At 28.8% G+C, this 15982-nt stretch overlaps 1 protein-coding gene across 4 annotated transcripts in view; it reads right to left on the reverse strand.

The window, feature by feature from the left end:
* Positions 1 to 3160: 3160 nt before the first annotated feature.
* LOC136969273 (ninein-like protein) overlaps positions 3161 to 15982 on the reverse strand; it is a 110325-nt gene continuing 97503 nt past the window's right edge. Inside the window, exons 12-17 of one of the 4 annotated variants that reach the window (XM_067263368.1) lie at positions 12717 to 12809; positions 10723 to 10894; positions 6554 to 6625; positions 5526 to 6374; positions 5209 to 5352; positions 3161 to 3599 (exon numbers count right to left, since the gene is read on the reverse strand). In XM_067263368.1, the coding sequence (XP_067119469.1) occupies positions 3517 to 3599; positions 5209 to 5352; positions 5526 to 6374; positions 6554 to 6625; positions 10723 to 10894; positions 12717 to 12809 (1413 nt within the window). In that variant the 3' untranslated portion in view covers positions 3161 to 3516. The remainder of the gene's footprint in view (positions 3600 to 5208; positions 5353 to 5525; positions 6375 to 6553; positions 6626 to 10722; positions 10895 to 12716; positions 12810 to 15982) is intronic. The other 3 variants (XM_067263369.1, XM_067263367.1, XM_067263370.1) reach the window with 3 other exon arrangements.

Raw genomic sequence — 15982 nt, forward strand, 5'->3', positions numbered from 1 at the left:
GGATGCACGTTCTAACTTAACCTAACCTATTCTAATAAATTACCATAATTATTAGCAACCAAATTATTAGAATAGGTTAGGTTAGGACGTGCCTCCCTCTGTTTCCTTGCTGGAATCAGAGACGAGCCGCCATCTTGGCACCAAGGGTTACATTAAACCGAAATGCGTAATATAAGGAAGAAAATAAAAGATAAAATCGAATATTTTTCGTTAAAGATTGATAATAATGAGAATATTTGATTTTAATAGGAAAAATTGAAATTTTGGTAGATAATACACGTAGTTAAACCATCAATTTTGTTATTTTTATGGTATACAAACACGGAATTTTGTGCATAAGTTACTTAACTTCAGTGCAATAATCTGATAGAAAAATGTGTGAGGGAAGACAAAGATTAGGATTTTAACACGTTAATTTGCCCTCTAGAAAATTTTTGTATAATTCTTGACTCCAAAAAAAACCAATTAAAAACAAAATTAACATCCTTTATCTTAGTGACGGATTTAAAAAAAAGGGAGAGCAAATTTCTCGCCAAACAAGTTTAGTGATCGAAACAATTTATCAATTAAACCGAAGTTTTCCTTAAAAGAAATCTTACAACAATTGTTCTTTTCTTTCAATTCTTAATTAAATATTTGTTTTTGTTACGAGAGAAGGCGATCTTGTTTAACGCTTCCATTAACTAAACTATAGTAGAGAGAACGTTAAATGATCGAAAAATGTATGTAACTCGAAGGAGAAAGAACAATTTCCTTAAAAATTCGTGAATATAAAAAGGAAGAAGAAGAAGAAAATCATCGCCATCTCACACTACTGTACTTACAAAGAATATCACTCTGTAAAGAAAACTAATATTAAATATTTGCCCTATTAAGGTAAGTAAATAAGTGAATAGAAAGATAAGAATTTTTGCATAGTGGTAGGGTTATCGGATTTATCATCAAGAACAGATAAAAGCCATTGAGTACACACTGCGCTCGCCAATCATTGCCATTTGGGAGACGTAAACCTGTTGGGAAAAACAGAAAACACAATAAAACAAATCTTCACCAGCACAGATCATTCCCTAACAATGTCATGCAGGTCTTTGATTAAGGTTTGATGACGTCATCGCTTTCCCTCCACACTGCACGGCTTTAACAATGACTTCGGGGTAAAAGTATAGTTCGTATCGATCGGGCTGGGAATTGTAAAGATTTCTTTCTCTCTCTTCCCCTTCCCCCCTTTTTTTCCCTACGTATTCAGTTTAAGGAATGTATTTTCATACAGATCAACTACTTCAGCGACAAATAAGCTCGAATATAATTGGTATATATAAAAAAAAGAAAATATATCCATCTATCTATATAAACGGCTCGATATTTTATTGAAGAATATTCATTCCGCTATCGTATTTTGTTATGCTTAAGTAAGTAAAATAATGTATCGATTTGAAGTAAATTTATTCCTTTGAATAATTCCCTCGCTATCTTAAAAACTCACATGAATGAATGAATCATCCATCTGGCGCCATGATTTCTAAATACAAAAAAAATATATATATATATTTAACCCACCCAGAACTAATCTTAAGTCTGTAATCTTCGAGTCAGACATGTGCAAGATTTAATCCCCTCTCACCATTGGCAATTTTTCCTTTTTTATTTTATTTATTTTTTTAACAGAAAGGGTATGTTCGTCCTTCCATTCGCCTCCATTCTAATCTACCATCTACACTTATTTAACTTCACCAACTCATCTCATTTCCCTTTGTGCAAAGTGTTGAAACTTATTCTGTCCTCCAAGAAAAAAAAAAGACTTCATTTTAAGTTACTTGAATATTTTTTTCTTTTTCTGTTGATCATGTTGATCAATTCATTCCTTTTCTTCTTACCTCTTTCAACAAGATAACAAAACGTTCTTCCATTTATATGTTGATAAAATAAATTAACTGCTTCTAATTGTTTACTTTTCACTAATTATTGTTACTAAATCGTAATTAATACAAGTGTGTAATATTAAAACAATACATCTCCTTACTATTCTTTCATTTCAACAATTGCTATTGTTTTGTTTACTTTCCACTAATTGTTATTGTAGTAGTAGTATTTATGATAATTTATTATTTTTTATTGATTGATTATTGTTTCAATAACACTAATGACACTAAATTCCTTTCTTGCAAGAGTAGTATTGTGACAGGTGTAAAGTGGACAGTACTCATCCTCTGGTTAAACTGTAAAGAGAACAAATTCAAATAGATTGAATGAGCACAATCTATCAGTTTTAATAATCAATGGCTTTCGATTGCTAATTTTCCAGTAATTAATGTACCTATAATGGTATTTATGTTAAAATGATCAAATTACTGGCAATCTGATAAGTTTCAATAATTGATTTTGGCTATAAATTGCTCTCATTGAATATTTTCATTAATTATTATCAATTAATCTATAAATTTTAATATAAATTCATATAAATATCTAAATTTCTGCTAATTAACGTAGCAGAACTGCACTTTTCTTACGTATTAAGCGATAGATTTAAATACTTATCACCGATCGATCAATGACTTGTGATAATTACTGTTGTTATAAACGTAAAAAATGGCTTCTTAACACGCTTTTGAAATGATAAATTTCAATATTGTAAAGTTAAAACTTGATCAAAGTCATTGTAGCAATATGCCAGAAGCTGTTCAAGCATCAAATCGGATTCTAAGCTTTATCTTCTGTACACGAATCGTGTTTATCGAGTAGAAACCCATTCGACTAAAATTAGCAGCAGTTATTTGTCTTATAAATTCGATAATCATTAAACATAACCGATCAAAGGTAAATTCAATTCGTCACATTTTACAAAAGAAAATAACAATTTCGGTCATTTTTAAATCGAATCTTTACAATTAAACATTATTCTTATCAATCGGAGCGAGTTTACATTGTTCAAATCATCATTAAAATGCAATAGAATTTATACGTCTCGTAATTACGTTTGAATACTCTCTTCCTTAGTATTGTAAGCACGTAGCACAAATGGTAATACAAAATTTGTGTGTGAACATGCATATAAATAGTTAACCTGGCTTTGAATTTAGTCGAGAGAGGACGTAGATTACATCTTCTGTAATTACAAAGCGATATACACCAGTATTGTGCGGTATACCATAGAATTACAGTGTTCAATATTTTCAACAACTTTATATACTTTATTTAGAGACATATGCACAAACTTTACAAGCTTCCAGCGCGTCGTAAAATTAAAAACAAAACAAAAAAAAATGTCCTGGAAGAATTCTGGCAAATCGAAGTTAACTGTGAATTATATTTACATATGTGGCATGTCACTAATTAATTCGATAGACACAGGTGCCAGAAAGACGGAAAAAAAACAATAAAAGTTAAGAGAAGTCGTGTTTACACGACACTTGAATTGCAGGTCACGACACCGCTGCTCTAGTGATGTCGGTCACCAGTTTACTTAACACCTTACACTTGTATTGTAGACGTGTATTAGTCTGTTCGGCTCTATGTTGTCTATCTTCCGACATTTGCAGCTCTCTGAGTAGTCGAGAATTCTCCAGGTAAAGATCCTTCAATAAAACGTCGATCTTGGTTGGCTAGAAAGGAATTTTTCGAAGATTTTATTAAAATTTTTTTCTATTCCTTGGTGTGTATACGTATATACTGTATCTATTTCTAGTTAATATTAAATATTAGACTACCTGTTACTCTTAGAATGGTGTATAAAATGAAATAAAATGTATTTAAAGTCGACAAAGGTTATGATTTTCCTTAAACGTTACATCGTTTTCGATTTAGAGATGCGCCTCCATTCCACGAATCGCAGCAGCGGTTCTTTCCGAACTCCGGTCATTAAATCTAACTCTGTATAATGTCGCGTGCCCCTCACACCCCTGCTAATGACTGTGATCGTTAGTGATGGGGATAAGCATTGTGCCACCCCGTGGGTGTTGGCATTCAGAAACAGATGTATCCTGCAGTTTTCTATAACTAGCTCCAACGTTATGAATACACCGTGTATAGAAGACCGATATATTTAATTAATTGGTATGTCAAATATCATAAAACACGACCCTACCTTCGAAAAATTACTGCGCTTTTTAACTCGATAGCTTAGTTTAAACGTTGAGGATTTTTATGCAAATTAAGAAGGATCAAACAATTGTTAATTAATTAAAGAGATGAATACTAAAAAGACCACTAATTGCTATTTGATACGTCTTAAACGATCATATAAATCTGCAGCTTGTCAATATAATGACTTTGTAAGGTAACCATGACACCCATTTACTCGAGTAAGATAGCGATAACAACCCTTATGCACACTCACTAAATGATGGACCATTAACAGTTTTTTAACGTTGACTACACAGTTTACTTGTGAGGAAAAAACACCGAATTTAAAACGACGTATTATTATTATTTTTAACTCACAATTTACGCCGGGGCCAAACTTTCTACTATGACAATTTCTGATAAAGTGTTCATTAATCATTACGGGTTCCGTATTAAATTCGACGTGTCCCAATTTAAAAATAAAGTAACAAATAACGAAATTTACTTTTTTTTCATTAAAAAAATAGCATCTTTAAAGTTCGAAGTGTACTTTGTAATCAGAATAGGATTTCTCCAGTCTTTCTTTTGCCTGTTGTGGGAATGATACCTGATGTTTTCTGTTCTAGGATATTCTTTAACCTCTTTACGCCTAGTCGAATCAATCAACTGTTCTTTGACACCAACAAATGATAACCAGTTCGTTTTTTTGCCCTCACACAATTTTCAACTTCTTTCAATTTGTATAGTTTGTTAAGGAATCGCGTAACAAATCGAGTAAATTGAATGAGATAAAACTCATTTTTCATACGGTTTTGTTGATCACAAATAAGAACGAATAAATAAAGAACTTGTTGGTGCCGTACTTAAAAAGTTCAGACACGTTTCTTTATTTAAATTAAGTTCGGTGTGGCCATTAACCTTAAGAAAATTTTTGATTTCAATTTTATTTTTACTCTAGATTCTTAGTTTAGTTAAGATTAATATATTAGAATGACAAATGTCGTGAAAATTTACATTTTTGCATACGTATGATAAAGTTACGATTAAGTAGATTATTATAAATATCTGCGATTTTAGATCTAGTTAAATGAAAATACATGCAAAGAGGATTAAAGAGATTCATGCACAGTAGGGATTAAAGAACCGTACCGACCTCCATGGCTTGGGGTACAGCAACAGAATCCCCGCACACCATCTGCAATTCTTCTTTATGTTGTAATTCCATTTCCAGTCGTTCCATTATCTGTTGTTGTCCTGTGGGGTAAATGGAGCAACGCTTGCCAACCATACATGCTAAACACACATAACCAAAATACCATCTACTATCTTAAGTTAAAACTACACCCTAAGCATTAAGAGTGGCCTCGAAGATTTATTTACTTTTTTTTAATTTTTAGTTAACTAGTAGTAGAGTTAACAGGAAAGTTAAGCATGCAGCTGATAGATTTAAAATGGATGATACTCACTCAGCTGATTCATCTCTTCTTCCCACTGTTGCTTCAACTTCTCTTGTTCTTGAAGATGATTGCTTTCTAATCTAGCTTCGACGATTCTCAGAGTCCTTGTTAATAATTCTTCTACTTCTTGTTGAAGATAAGAATCGTAACTCTCTTCTTCACCGCACAATCTATTTTGTCGACTAGTCTGGATGATGCTTCTTAGATCTTTGCTCATCTGATTCGTGATGTCGTCTCCGTGATGGTTCTGTGTCAGTTGTTGCAATTCCTTTTTAACTTCTTCTTTAGCTTTTAACAGAGCTTGTTTTTTTGCTTCTTTCACCCTCTTTTCTAATTCTTCTTCCATCAATCTCTTTAATTTCTCTTGCTCTTCTCGCAGATTGTTTTCCATTTCTCGCTTTTCTTGATGCAAAGTATTCTGCAATACGTGATTAACCCGAAGCTGTTCTTGTAATTTTTCGTCGGCTTGTTTCAGCAGAATTTCCATCTCGTCCTTTAACTGAATTAGTGATTGTTCATTCTGTGATATTAAATTATCTCTCTCTTTTATTTCCCGTGATAATTTCTCTTTCAGTTGATTGACCTCATCTTGTAGTTGGAGAATTCGAGACGTTTCTTCATTTTTATTTGTGTCTTGAGATTCTGCTTGTATAGTTTCTTGACTGTCGACCTGGTCACGATCGACTTCGGGTTGCCATAGAAACTGACTTTCTAGTTGGGATTCTAATTCAGTCACGCGATTCTTATAAGAAGTCTCGATGTCTTTCACTACCTTCTCGTAGTCGATTCTCAATCGATCTAGTTCTTCTTTATGGTGTTCTTTCAATTTTTCTACCTCAAATGGCACACGGTTTTGATCTAAAAATAATACAGTATTAATCAACTATTATTAAATATTTAAAATTACCACCGCACACCTTCGTGTGTATATTAGATTTTTAACGAAAATGCATTAAATCGATCGACAGATGCGAATATAAATGTGTGTAACGCGTGCCAACCTACGCCACCATATTAAAATCCAGCTTAAAAAATACCTTCTCTAGGCAGCATTAATATTCTCCTCCTCACTTTCCCTACAATAGGGCTGTCGTCATCAGAATTATCCTCTGAAAAATATAAATAGTTAATGTTTTTTTTTGCAATATTCAATATTTATGAATTTACTGAAAATATATATATATATATATATATTGAAAAATGCAAACTTTGCAAAAGAAAAAAAGAAGGTTCTCTTATCCGAATTGGAAATCAAATATGTGTGCAATATTTATGAAAAAAGTTAAGCTTTTTGGCTGTTAAGAATCATTGATTTTCTTGAAAAGTTTTAAAGATAAAGCAAGATAAATTTTTCAATCATCAACTAACGATTGGAGATTGATATTGGCTGAAGTGATTATGATGTTGAATATTTTTGCAAGGAACCGTCCGGTAATTAATAACAGAAAACTATAAAAGAGATATGTGACCGACCCTTATACATCAAGAAACTTCGTGTTCAATTAATCAAACAATCTTGTACATCTATAATTGCATCATTAATCATATCCACTATCTTGACTTATACTTTACCTACCACGTTTAAAGAAAGATACAACGGAATAAAGATATTAAAAATTTGTCTAAAGAATTATCTTTTTTCTCTTCTTCTTCTTCTTTTAATTCCACATTCGTGTAGATCATTTCGGGAAATATTTTCTTCTTGTGGCAAGTTATCTCTAGGATTAACGTGTATGTTAGCAGCTTACAGAATTAATGCTTCTAATTTGTCAACTGTCAATTGTAACTTGGTTCCTCTTTCATCGACTATTGCTAAAGTAGGGATTTTTCTTAAGAGGAAAATATTACTTAATGAAGAAAATAACATATTAGTTTCTTCTTCCAAGAGAAAATTGTTTATCATCCTGTTTTATATATTAGTTCCTCCTTTATCTTCGATTTAAATTCGATTAAGCAAACGACTATCTACAAAACAAAATCTCCCTCCTTCAGCCTTAGGATCATTTGACAATGAATTATGTAAATAATCTTCATATTTTATACTGAATTATCATCATGGAAAATCGATTTCTAACTTAACTCATGCCAAAAATATATATATATATAGGCCTATTTTAAATGTAATTAAATTGTATCACTTAAATATTGATGTATGAAATCAGATTATGAGATGAGTAATGTTTAAAACCGTAATTAAGTTAGTTAAATAATGCACTATGATCATTAATTATATTGCAGTTTAGAGGTTTTGACTTTCTAATTCAACTTATTTTGTAACTAGTTAAGTAAATTATAATTAATTTAAACTATTTTTAAAGTTCAATTCAATGTAATTATAATTAAAGGCACTTAATTATACAGAAGATATATTAGTTATGCTACTTAACTAATATATATCTTAAGTAAAGCAGTTAATTATGATTACAATAGCTTTAGCTATTTTAATTATAATTAAATATATTTAATGATTCACTCATCAAGTAACGGTAGTTAAAATTTACTAGTTAGTTAAACAGTTAGAAAGGTTAAAATAATTATCTTGATTAATTTAATTACAATTCCACTTGCTGAGTGGATCATTAAAGTTATTTAAGGATATTTCTATCATTTAAAAAATTTTATCTTAATGAATTTTATTAAATTTTAACTAAATTAATTACTTGATAATTAAATAATCTCGATTAAAATAAACTAAAAGTTAATTTAATTATAATTAATTCCCATTAATGCAAATTTAACATTGTGGTTAAAATTTTAATTAGTAGTGTTAATTTTAATTATTTGGTTAGAAGTAAACTTATTTTAACTAGTAGCATTAATTTTGATTACTTTAATGAAGATAAATCACAATAATTTTAATTTAAATAGCTCGAGGTTAAATTATCTTTAATTACTTTAATTATAATTAAATTATTAACTAAAATTTAAAAAAAAAAAAGTCAAATATGCTAAAATATAATATATAATAATAATTAGAAGTTGCATTAATCATAATTAAATTAATCTCAATGGAATAAAATTAAAATAAATGCATTAAATTGAGCTTAATTAATAAAAAACAGTATAAACAAACTAATATTAATTAAACTTATAATTAAATATTAATATTTATTGAATTTATGAAATATATATATATATATTTATTTTAAAAATGTAAATAAATTATGCATAAATTATGAAATAAACAGAAACAAAGATTTAATATCCATGCTCTTGTTTATTAATATATATATATAATTAAATATAAGGATTTAAATGGGTAATAAAGCCTTCTTTGTATTATATATCATGTATTTAATATGAAAACTTGTACATAAATATTGTTTTTTTATTGTTATGCATGTTAGAGTAGATATAGATCGAGTAATATATAATAAAAAGTAGTTTTTCCCCCCTTCTTGCATTATATTTTCTTGAGAAGAGGAACGTATATATTCAGTATATACTTAGTAAAAACCTTTCTGACGTTATTTCGAGTAGATTCCAAATCCTAGAAACTTATATTAGATAGAAAAAGATATATTTTTGTTGTTGTCTTCATTTCTGACAAGAATTCCAATACTGAAAATTGAATCTTGAAAATATAGAAAATTGAGTTTTTTTTTCTTTTCTTTTTGTTCTTCTTGCAGATTTTAATTTAATTTTTCTAATATAAAAATTAATAATTTTGCTTCGTACGTGTACGAAAATATTCTAGATTTAAAATAGGATTTTTTTTTTATTATATAAATTAGGAAAGTGTCAAGGGTTCTGGCACAACTCGAATAGGAGGAGGTTGAGTAAACCAGAAAGGAAACCGGCTTTATTTTAGGGGAGTTTTCCTTGTCTTACAATCTACAAAATGCAGCAGGATCAATGCCTCATATTCCTACCAAATTTTAAAAATTTTCGGTTTATCCAGTCCTGAGATATATAATAAAATACAGGCCAACATATACACAATTTTGTTCCCTTATTTTATGTTTACGGAATGTCATTTATGTCGAGAAAAATGCGAAAAATTCGGAGTGGGATTTCAATACTTTTTCCCTTTGTTGTGTAAGGGCAAGGAAAGTAAAAAAAAAAAAAATTGTTATATTCTATTATATAAAAAAAAAGTACAGAAGTAAAGGCAGGAAACACCGTTCTTGCTTACGAATCAATGGAAAAAGTAGATAATTTAAAAAGAAAGTTAACGTAATTAGATCATTTTAATGTCACATTTAATGAATTGGCAAGTTTAAAATTTAACGATTTACCTTCGAGTAAATCATTAATTTTATTTTAAACTTTGTATTCTACGCTAAAAATCGAAGAAAGTATTATAAAAACAGAATTACTGTTTACAAAACTCTAAAGTACTTTTCTTAACTCGCATCATTAGTATGGAGAAAATCTTTATTTTTCAGTTTAATCTTATCAATTAAGAGAAATTTTTACGGAGTGTAATTATTTATTTTAATCGTTTGTTTTTGTGAATCATTAAAAATATATGTTTTTTTTTTCTTCTTCTTTTCTTTCATCTCGCTCTTTAGTCTGAATAGGAAGCTAGTATAAACTCTCTCTTACTTACTTAAAATACATGAAATCTTCCAGGTTTTACTACATTATATAGAAGTTTATTGATTTTATTGGAACTGAAATTACTTTGTTCTCTTCTCTATCAAATAAAAGTGAACTGGAAAATTTAATATTACATTATAGTACTCTTTATTTTGAGGAAAAATCTTGCTATTCAATCGTCTCTTATAAAATTCTCTTTGCAGCCATTTATACTGTAAACTGTGCTATTGAATAGATGTTTTTTTCAATATTGACTCGATAACCACACGCTATATACAAATATTTCTTTGAATTGGATGCATTATATACAATAAAGGTATATTTTTTTTATCAAAAATCTCTCTTTTCCCTCGGTATGTTGAAATTCAATAATTTTTTTAACGCGCCGTACAATAACACTACACCTTTTTAAACATAGGAAAAAAAAAGATAATTAATTATAAGAATAGCTTTTAAATATATCTAAAAATTAAAAAAATATATATTAATCAGTGTATTTAATGATAAGGCATAGGATTAGTTACAGGTAAGTTCATACATTAAAAGTTAAAGAATTACTCGAGATCAACCACGCGTGTTGCAATTCATCAATAACCTTTTGATACAATTAATCACTGGGCTTAGAAATTAAATTTGAATAGAATTTAAGGATCAATAAACTCACCTGACGAAGAACCGCTACCTCTTCTTTTCAAACTATTGTTATCCTTTGTATAATCAGATAACCAAGAACCAGTGATCCTGTGCCTCTTCCCCTGAGGGCGACTGCTATTTGCAAGCTGTTGTCTTAAGCTTTCTACTTCTAATGTCAGCTCGTCTATCTGATCTTGCAGTTCCTAGAAATTGTATCGTATATGTTATACACGTAACAGCACAGAAGGGGGATAAGCTTATGTTAAGTAGTTGATTAAAGCGTGGTGTAAATTTATATTAACTTCTTCGAGCTAACAGCGAGTTAAGTAATTTATAACCATAAGGGAGAGTTAATCTAATTATGTAGACAGGAAGGAATAAAAAAAATACAATTTGTGAGGTGTTAATTTAATCTGAGTAATAAATATGAAAAGTTTAATTAAATGTGATCCAATGCGAGAAAATATATTCTTCGATCTGTTTAAATAATTTTTTATTTTTTTATTTTTTAGAATTATTTTTAAAATATTATTTACTTTTCCATCAATTTTGTTGAATTTTTTATTAAATAAAAGTGTATATATATTAAATACTTTAGAATTGAGTTATAAAAATAAAACATTTAATAATTTTAATTTAACATTTTTTAAAATAAAACAAACGAATTTTTAAAGTAATTTTATTGAAAAAAAATATATTATTCATTTTTTAAAAGGATTAAATTAATTATTTTCTAATGAATATCTTCATGCGTGTTATTTATAATTTATATATATATATATAAAATTTAATTAAAAGAATAAATAAAAAAATTGTATTTTTTTCTTTTATAAAACAGATTAAAAATCTCTTTTCGTATACATTTATTCAAATAAAAAATATTTTAAAGTAGAAATGCGGTGAATAATAATAATAATAAACAAAAGGATGGAAGATGCGGAGGAGAAGAAGAGGAGGAGGAGGAGGAGGAAAACTTTTCCAACTAATGGAACTAGAAATATTTGTACTTAAGAGCGATTAATAATAATTTATGATTCGAAAAAAAATTTATATAATCCTTTATTTTCATTTATTGCTTCTATATTTGATATATTTATTTTTTGTTTCATTCTATTCGCTGTTTTAAATGATTTAAGTTTTATTCAAAGTGCAGAGTTGCTTCTTTCTGAATAGAATTGCTCGCAGTGACGACTTCTTTAACTTATACAGAATGAGGGTTAAAGTATTATATAGAATAAGATAAAAATATTATTTTAAAGGGAAGAGCATCAAAAATAATTCGGAGCCATTCAGATAGACAGAATGCCATCAAAATGCGATGACTGATGACATTGTCGTTTATTCCAAGTTTGAAGTTCCCAATTACAAGTAAGCTAAATTCGTTTCACAAATGATATAGGGGATAACAGAGAATGACACTGGTACAAAGTCATTTGTTACTGCAATCACCTAAATGTACCATCCGTGCAATCACTGCAGATAGAAGAACGAGAAGAAAAGTCATAAAAACCAGTAAGTAGCCACTAGTGTGCTTTTGTAGAATGGAAAAAAAAGAGGGGAAAAATCTGCAGTTATGGCAACGAAATCCATTAAACTATTCTGATTTGGAATGTATGGAATGAATTTAAATACCATTTTGTAGATTTTAAAGACGGTTCCGGATCGAAGCTGTTAAAAAGAAACGTTGGCAAAAGAAAGAAAAAGTAATCAACAGCGTCAAAAATGCATAACAATGAAAAGCTATAAAAAAATGGCTGAAATTTATATAAACTAATAAATATGAATGGATAAATATAAAAGTAGAATATGCTAATTGAGATTTTAATGTCTCTCTTTTAAAATTTTTATAGATGAAGAAAAACACAAATTGGATATAATCCAACAAATTTATGGCAATTCAAGTAAATTGATGATCTTCAATTTAGCAATGTCACGTCTCACGTCTCTTAAATTACATTTCTAGAATAAATTCGGCTGCAAAGTAATGAAATAATAAAAAATAAAAAAAATTAAAAGAATTTTTACCTTATTTTGATTTTTATAACTTTCCAACTCTTGTAATAACGATTGATAATGCTGTTCTCTTAGCAATCCTCGACCCGATTCCAGTTCAGCTACCTGAAGATAATAAAATCAAATTTTATTAATGTTACAATATATATATATATATACATATATTAAATATCTTTCCATCTTTATTAGAAAAAATAAAAAGTAACGTATTCCAACGTTTTTAATTATGTGAATTTATTTCAGCGATAAGTGAAGCAGAGAAAATTGGTATGTTGGTTTCGGTATAGAGAGAAATATTGAAACTGTTAGCAACATGACAGAGAGATGAAAATTGTGCTGTTTACTCACGTGATAGAGAGAAGCAAATTACCATTTATTAACCCATTACTAAGTTTAAGTAGAAACAAGTGTTTGAATATCAATTTGTGCCATTCCGGTTAATTAAATATAATTTGGAGAAAGAGAGAGAGAGGGAGAAGCTTACAATTCTGAAAGTAAATCGAAATTCGACCACATGGGAGTCATTTAAGTTGAATAGTATCAATTAATGATGTCCTAACGAGGAAAAGAAATGCCTTTAAACTTATATATATATATATAACCGCTACATTTTTATATGAGCTGAAACAAGTGAGGATTTGATGCGAAAGATTGGAAACGACCTCATTTGTACCCGTTTACGACGAAACTAAACGGTAATTAAGAATTAACTAAAGAGAATTTACCTCGATTTAACATTGTTTGATAGCGAAATTTTCTGCCATTCGAAATAAATAAATAAATAAATAAATTTATTGACCGTTTTTAAACCCCCTGGAAAAGTCGTTTATCAATCATAAAAATTCTCTTTTAGAAATAGAAAATTTAATGAAAGTGAGGAACATTAAAGTGAATTTAACATTATAAGAATAGACCATTAAAAGTATTATTCGATGTTCTTAACGGGAATATCGTTGGAGAGAGATACGCAGCGATAAATTTTATTCTTATTTTGCAAAATGCTAAAGTCAAATCTTCTGATTTCGAGTGATTCAACACCGTTTATAATAATTAATTATTATCCACGTTGTGATTAAACTTTCATTGGTTATATCTTCGACAATTCAAACGGGATTAGAGTGAAGACGAAGATGATTTTTGTATACATAACGCCTTATTTTTTTTGGTAAATTCAATTTTTTCTGAGGATTACGCCCAACATATTCTCCAAATCCCAACTCATTAATAATTTTATATCCCTACCTTGGATGTAATATCCCAAATGAAACTATTAGTCATCTGGAAGAAAATGAAGTGCGCTAAAAATCATTATAGACTTATATTAGGGTATTCTTGTTTATTTGTTATGAGCTTCTATTTTTATTATTTACAGTAGGTTTATATTTGCGGCAATACTTCAGTTATATAATATAAACATCAAAAACTGTGCTTGGGAAAAGTGCTTGCAGTTAAATGCATCCCAGTCATTTTACTTGATTGATGGCAGAGGTTATAAATATTTTTCGCACGAACTATTAATGGGAACCTGCCAACAGAAGAGCATGGCCCCGTTGTCAGCCACGCAATTCAATGTGTCACCCTTATGCTATTAAATTCCATTACAAGGAGGGCCACTCCTCCATAAACGGTCATGACTACAAAAGAAAAGTAAAGACTTTCATTAATTAGCTGCCACTATCAGAAGATGTTATGTATGAAATCACCCCCGATCGTCAAGCAAAGTTTATTAATATGGCCAGCTGCTTGATTGTTTCGTGTATAATTAGTTTACAGATGATGTTTTAATATATTATTATATGAAAAATTATTAAATTTTGCCTCTCAAAATAATATCAACTTAACATTTTTTAAATCACTTAATGTATATAACTTTAAGAGTTTATTATACATTCAACTGATACAAGATTGATGTACAACACTGCCCATTATTAATGAATAAAGTAAAATTATAATTTAATTATCTTTAAAATAGTGTTATATTATTATTATTATTATTATTATTTAATATATTTTCATTAAAAATATTTATTTATTTTGTTAAAATTGAGATTTCTGTAGCATTAAAACAGTTTTTGTTAGTGAAGAATCCATTTGTTGGATGTTTAAAGTTAATTTTTCTCTCGGGAATTGAAAGATTTCATCAGGTTCATAAATTAAAATAGACAATTTTTTTGTATAAACTTGTGTATATTTATTAAGTTATTCTCAAGAATATAATTATTTAGAAAAGGAATGTGAATTGAAAATTTTCTTTTCTTGTATTGGAATTCTTATATTGACTTTCAGTTTGAGAAGTTATTCTTTGCCTGTCACTCCAATGTGATTGCAACAAACATTTTATCCATGTATGTCAAGTTTGCATGCTTTTTGACAGATTCAAGACAAAGTCAGTTATTAAAAGTTTTTTCCAAAACTTATAAAAATATATTTTTAAATTTTCTATTTATTAAACTTTATAATTTATTTATAAAGTTCAGAAATAAAATGCAGGATTTTAAAAAAATTTAAATGCGAATATTAAAATTACATTAACTCTTTGTTCAATTAAATTACAATAGTATTTTTTTTTCTTTGATTAGAAAAAGGGGTGGAAAATTTGCTACAAAAAGTTGTCATGTTAATTACATGACCACAGGTTAACTTTCACAAGTGATAACTGTTGATACACAGACAGTGATATATTACAAAAGTGTTCCTATCTTGATTTCCAGCTGTGTCCCTGGGGTTGCGGGATGACTGGTGCGTCTCCCTCATCTACCTTAGTAATCATTAAGCTCCCTTTGGGATCGAGCCATGAAGATAACAATACAAGTGGATAACAGTGGTAGTTATTCTGTACCAAAGTGCTGCAGGTTACTCATTTTCTACATAGAAAGAGAATACTTTGTAGTAAGAAAAATCAATAAAAACAAACTATCCAAAATTCCACAGAAGGGATAACATAGATTCTGGCCACTATCAAAATTTTTTATTATAAGTACTGGAGTGCAGAAATACTTTTCAGGAAATGTTGGCTAGCAGATGTCATGAACTGCTTGCAGTTCTCAGAATGTTTCTCTTTATGTTAGGTGAATGATATACAACTTAAATTTAGTTTCACTTTCTTTTTATTTATTGAATTGTTATAACTATAGTCCCTATTTGGTACAAAAGGAAATTTCAGAAACATATAAATAAATATTTATTTACTAAATTATGTTACATGTTTTAAATTCAGATATGAAATTTTTATAAAATGTAAATAAAATTATATATCTATTTTAACTTTTAATTACATT

Source organism: Centruroides vittatus, unplaced genomic scaffold (assembly GCF_030686945.1).
Source record: "Centruroides vittatus isolate TY-2023 unplaced genomic scaffold, ASM3068694v2 contig_1776, whole genome shotgun sequence".
NCBI classification, from domain to species: Eukaryota; Metazoa; Arthropoda; class Arachnida; order Scorpiones; family Buthidae; genus Centruroides; species Centruroides vittatus.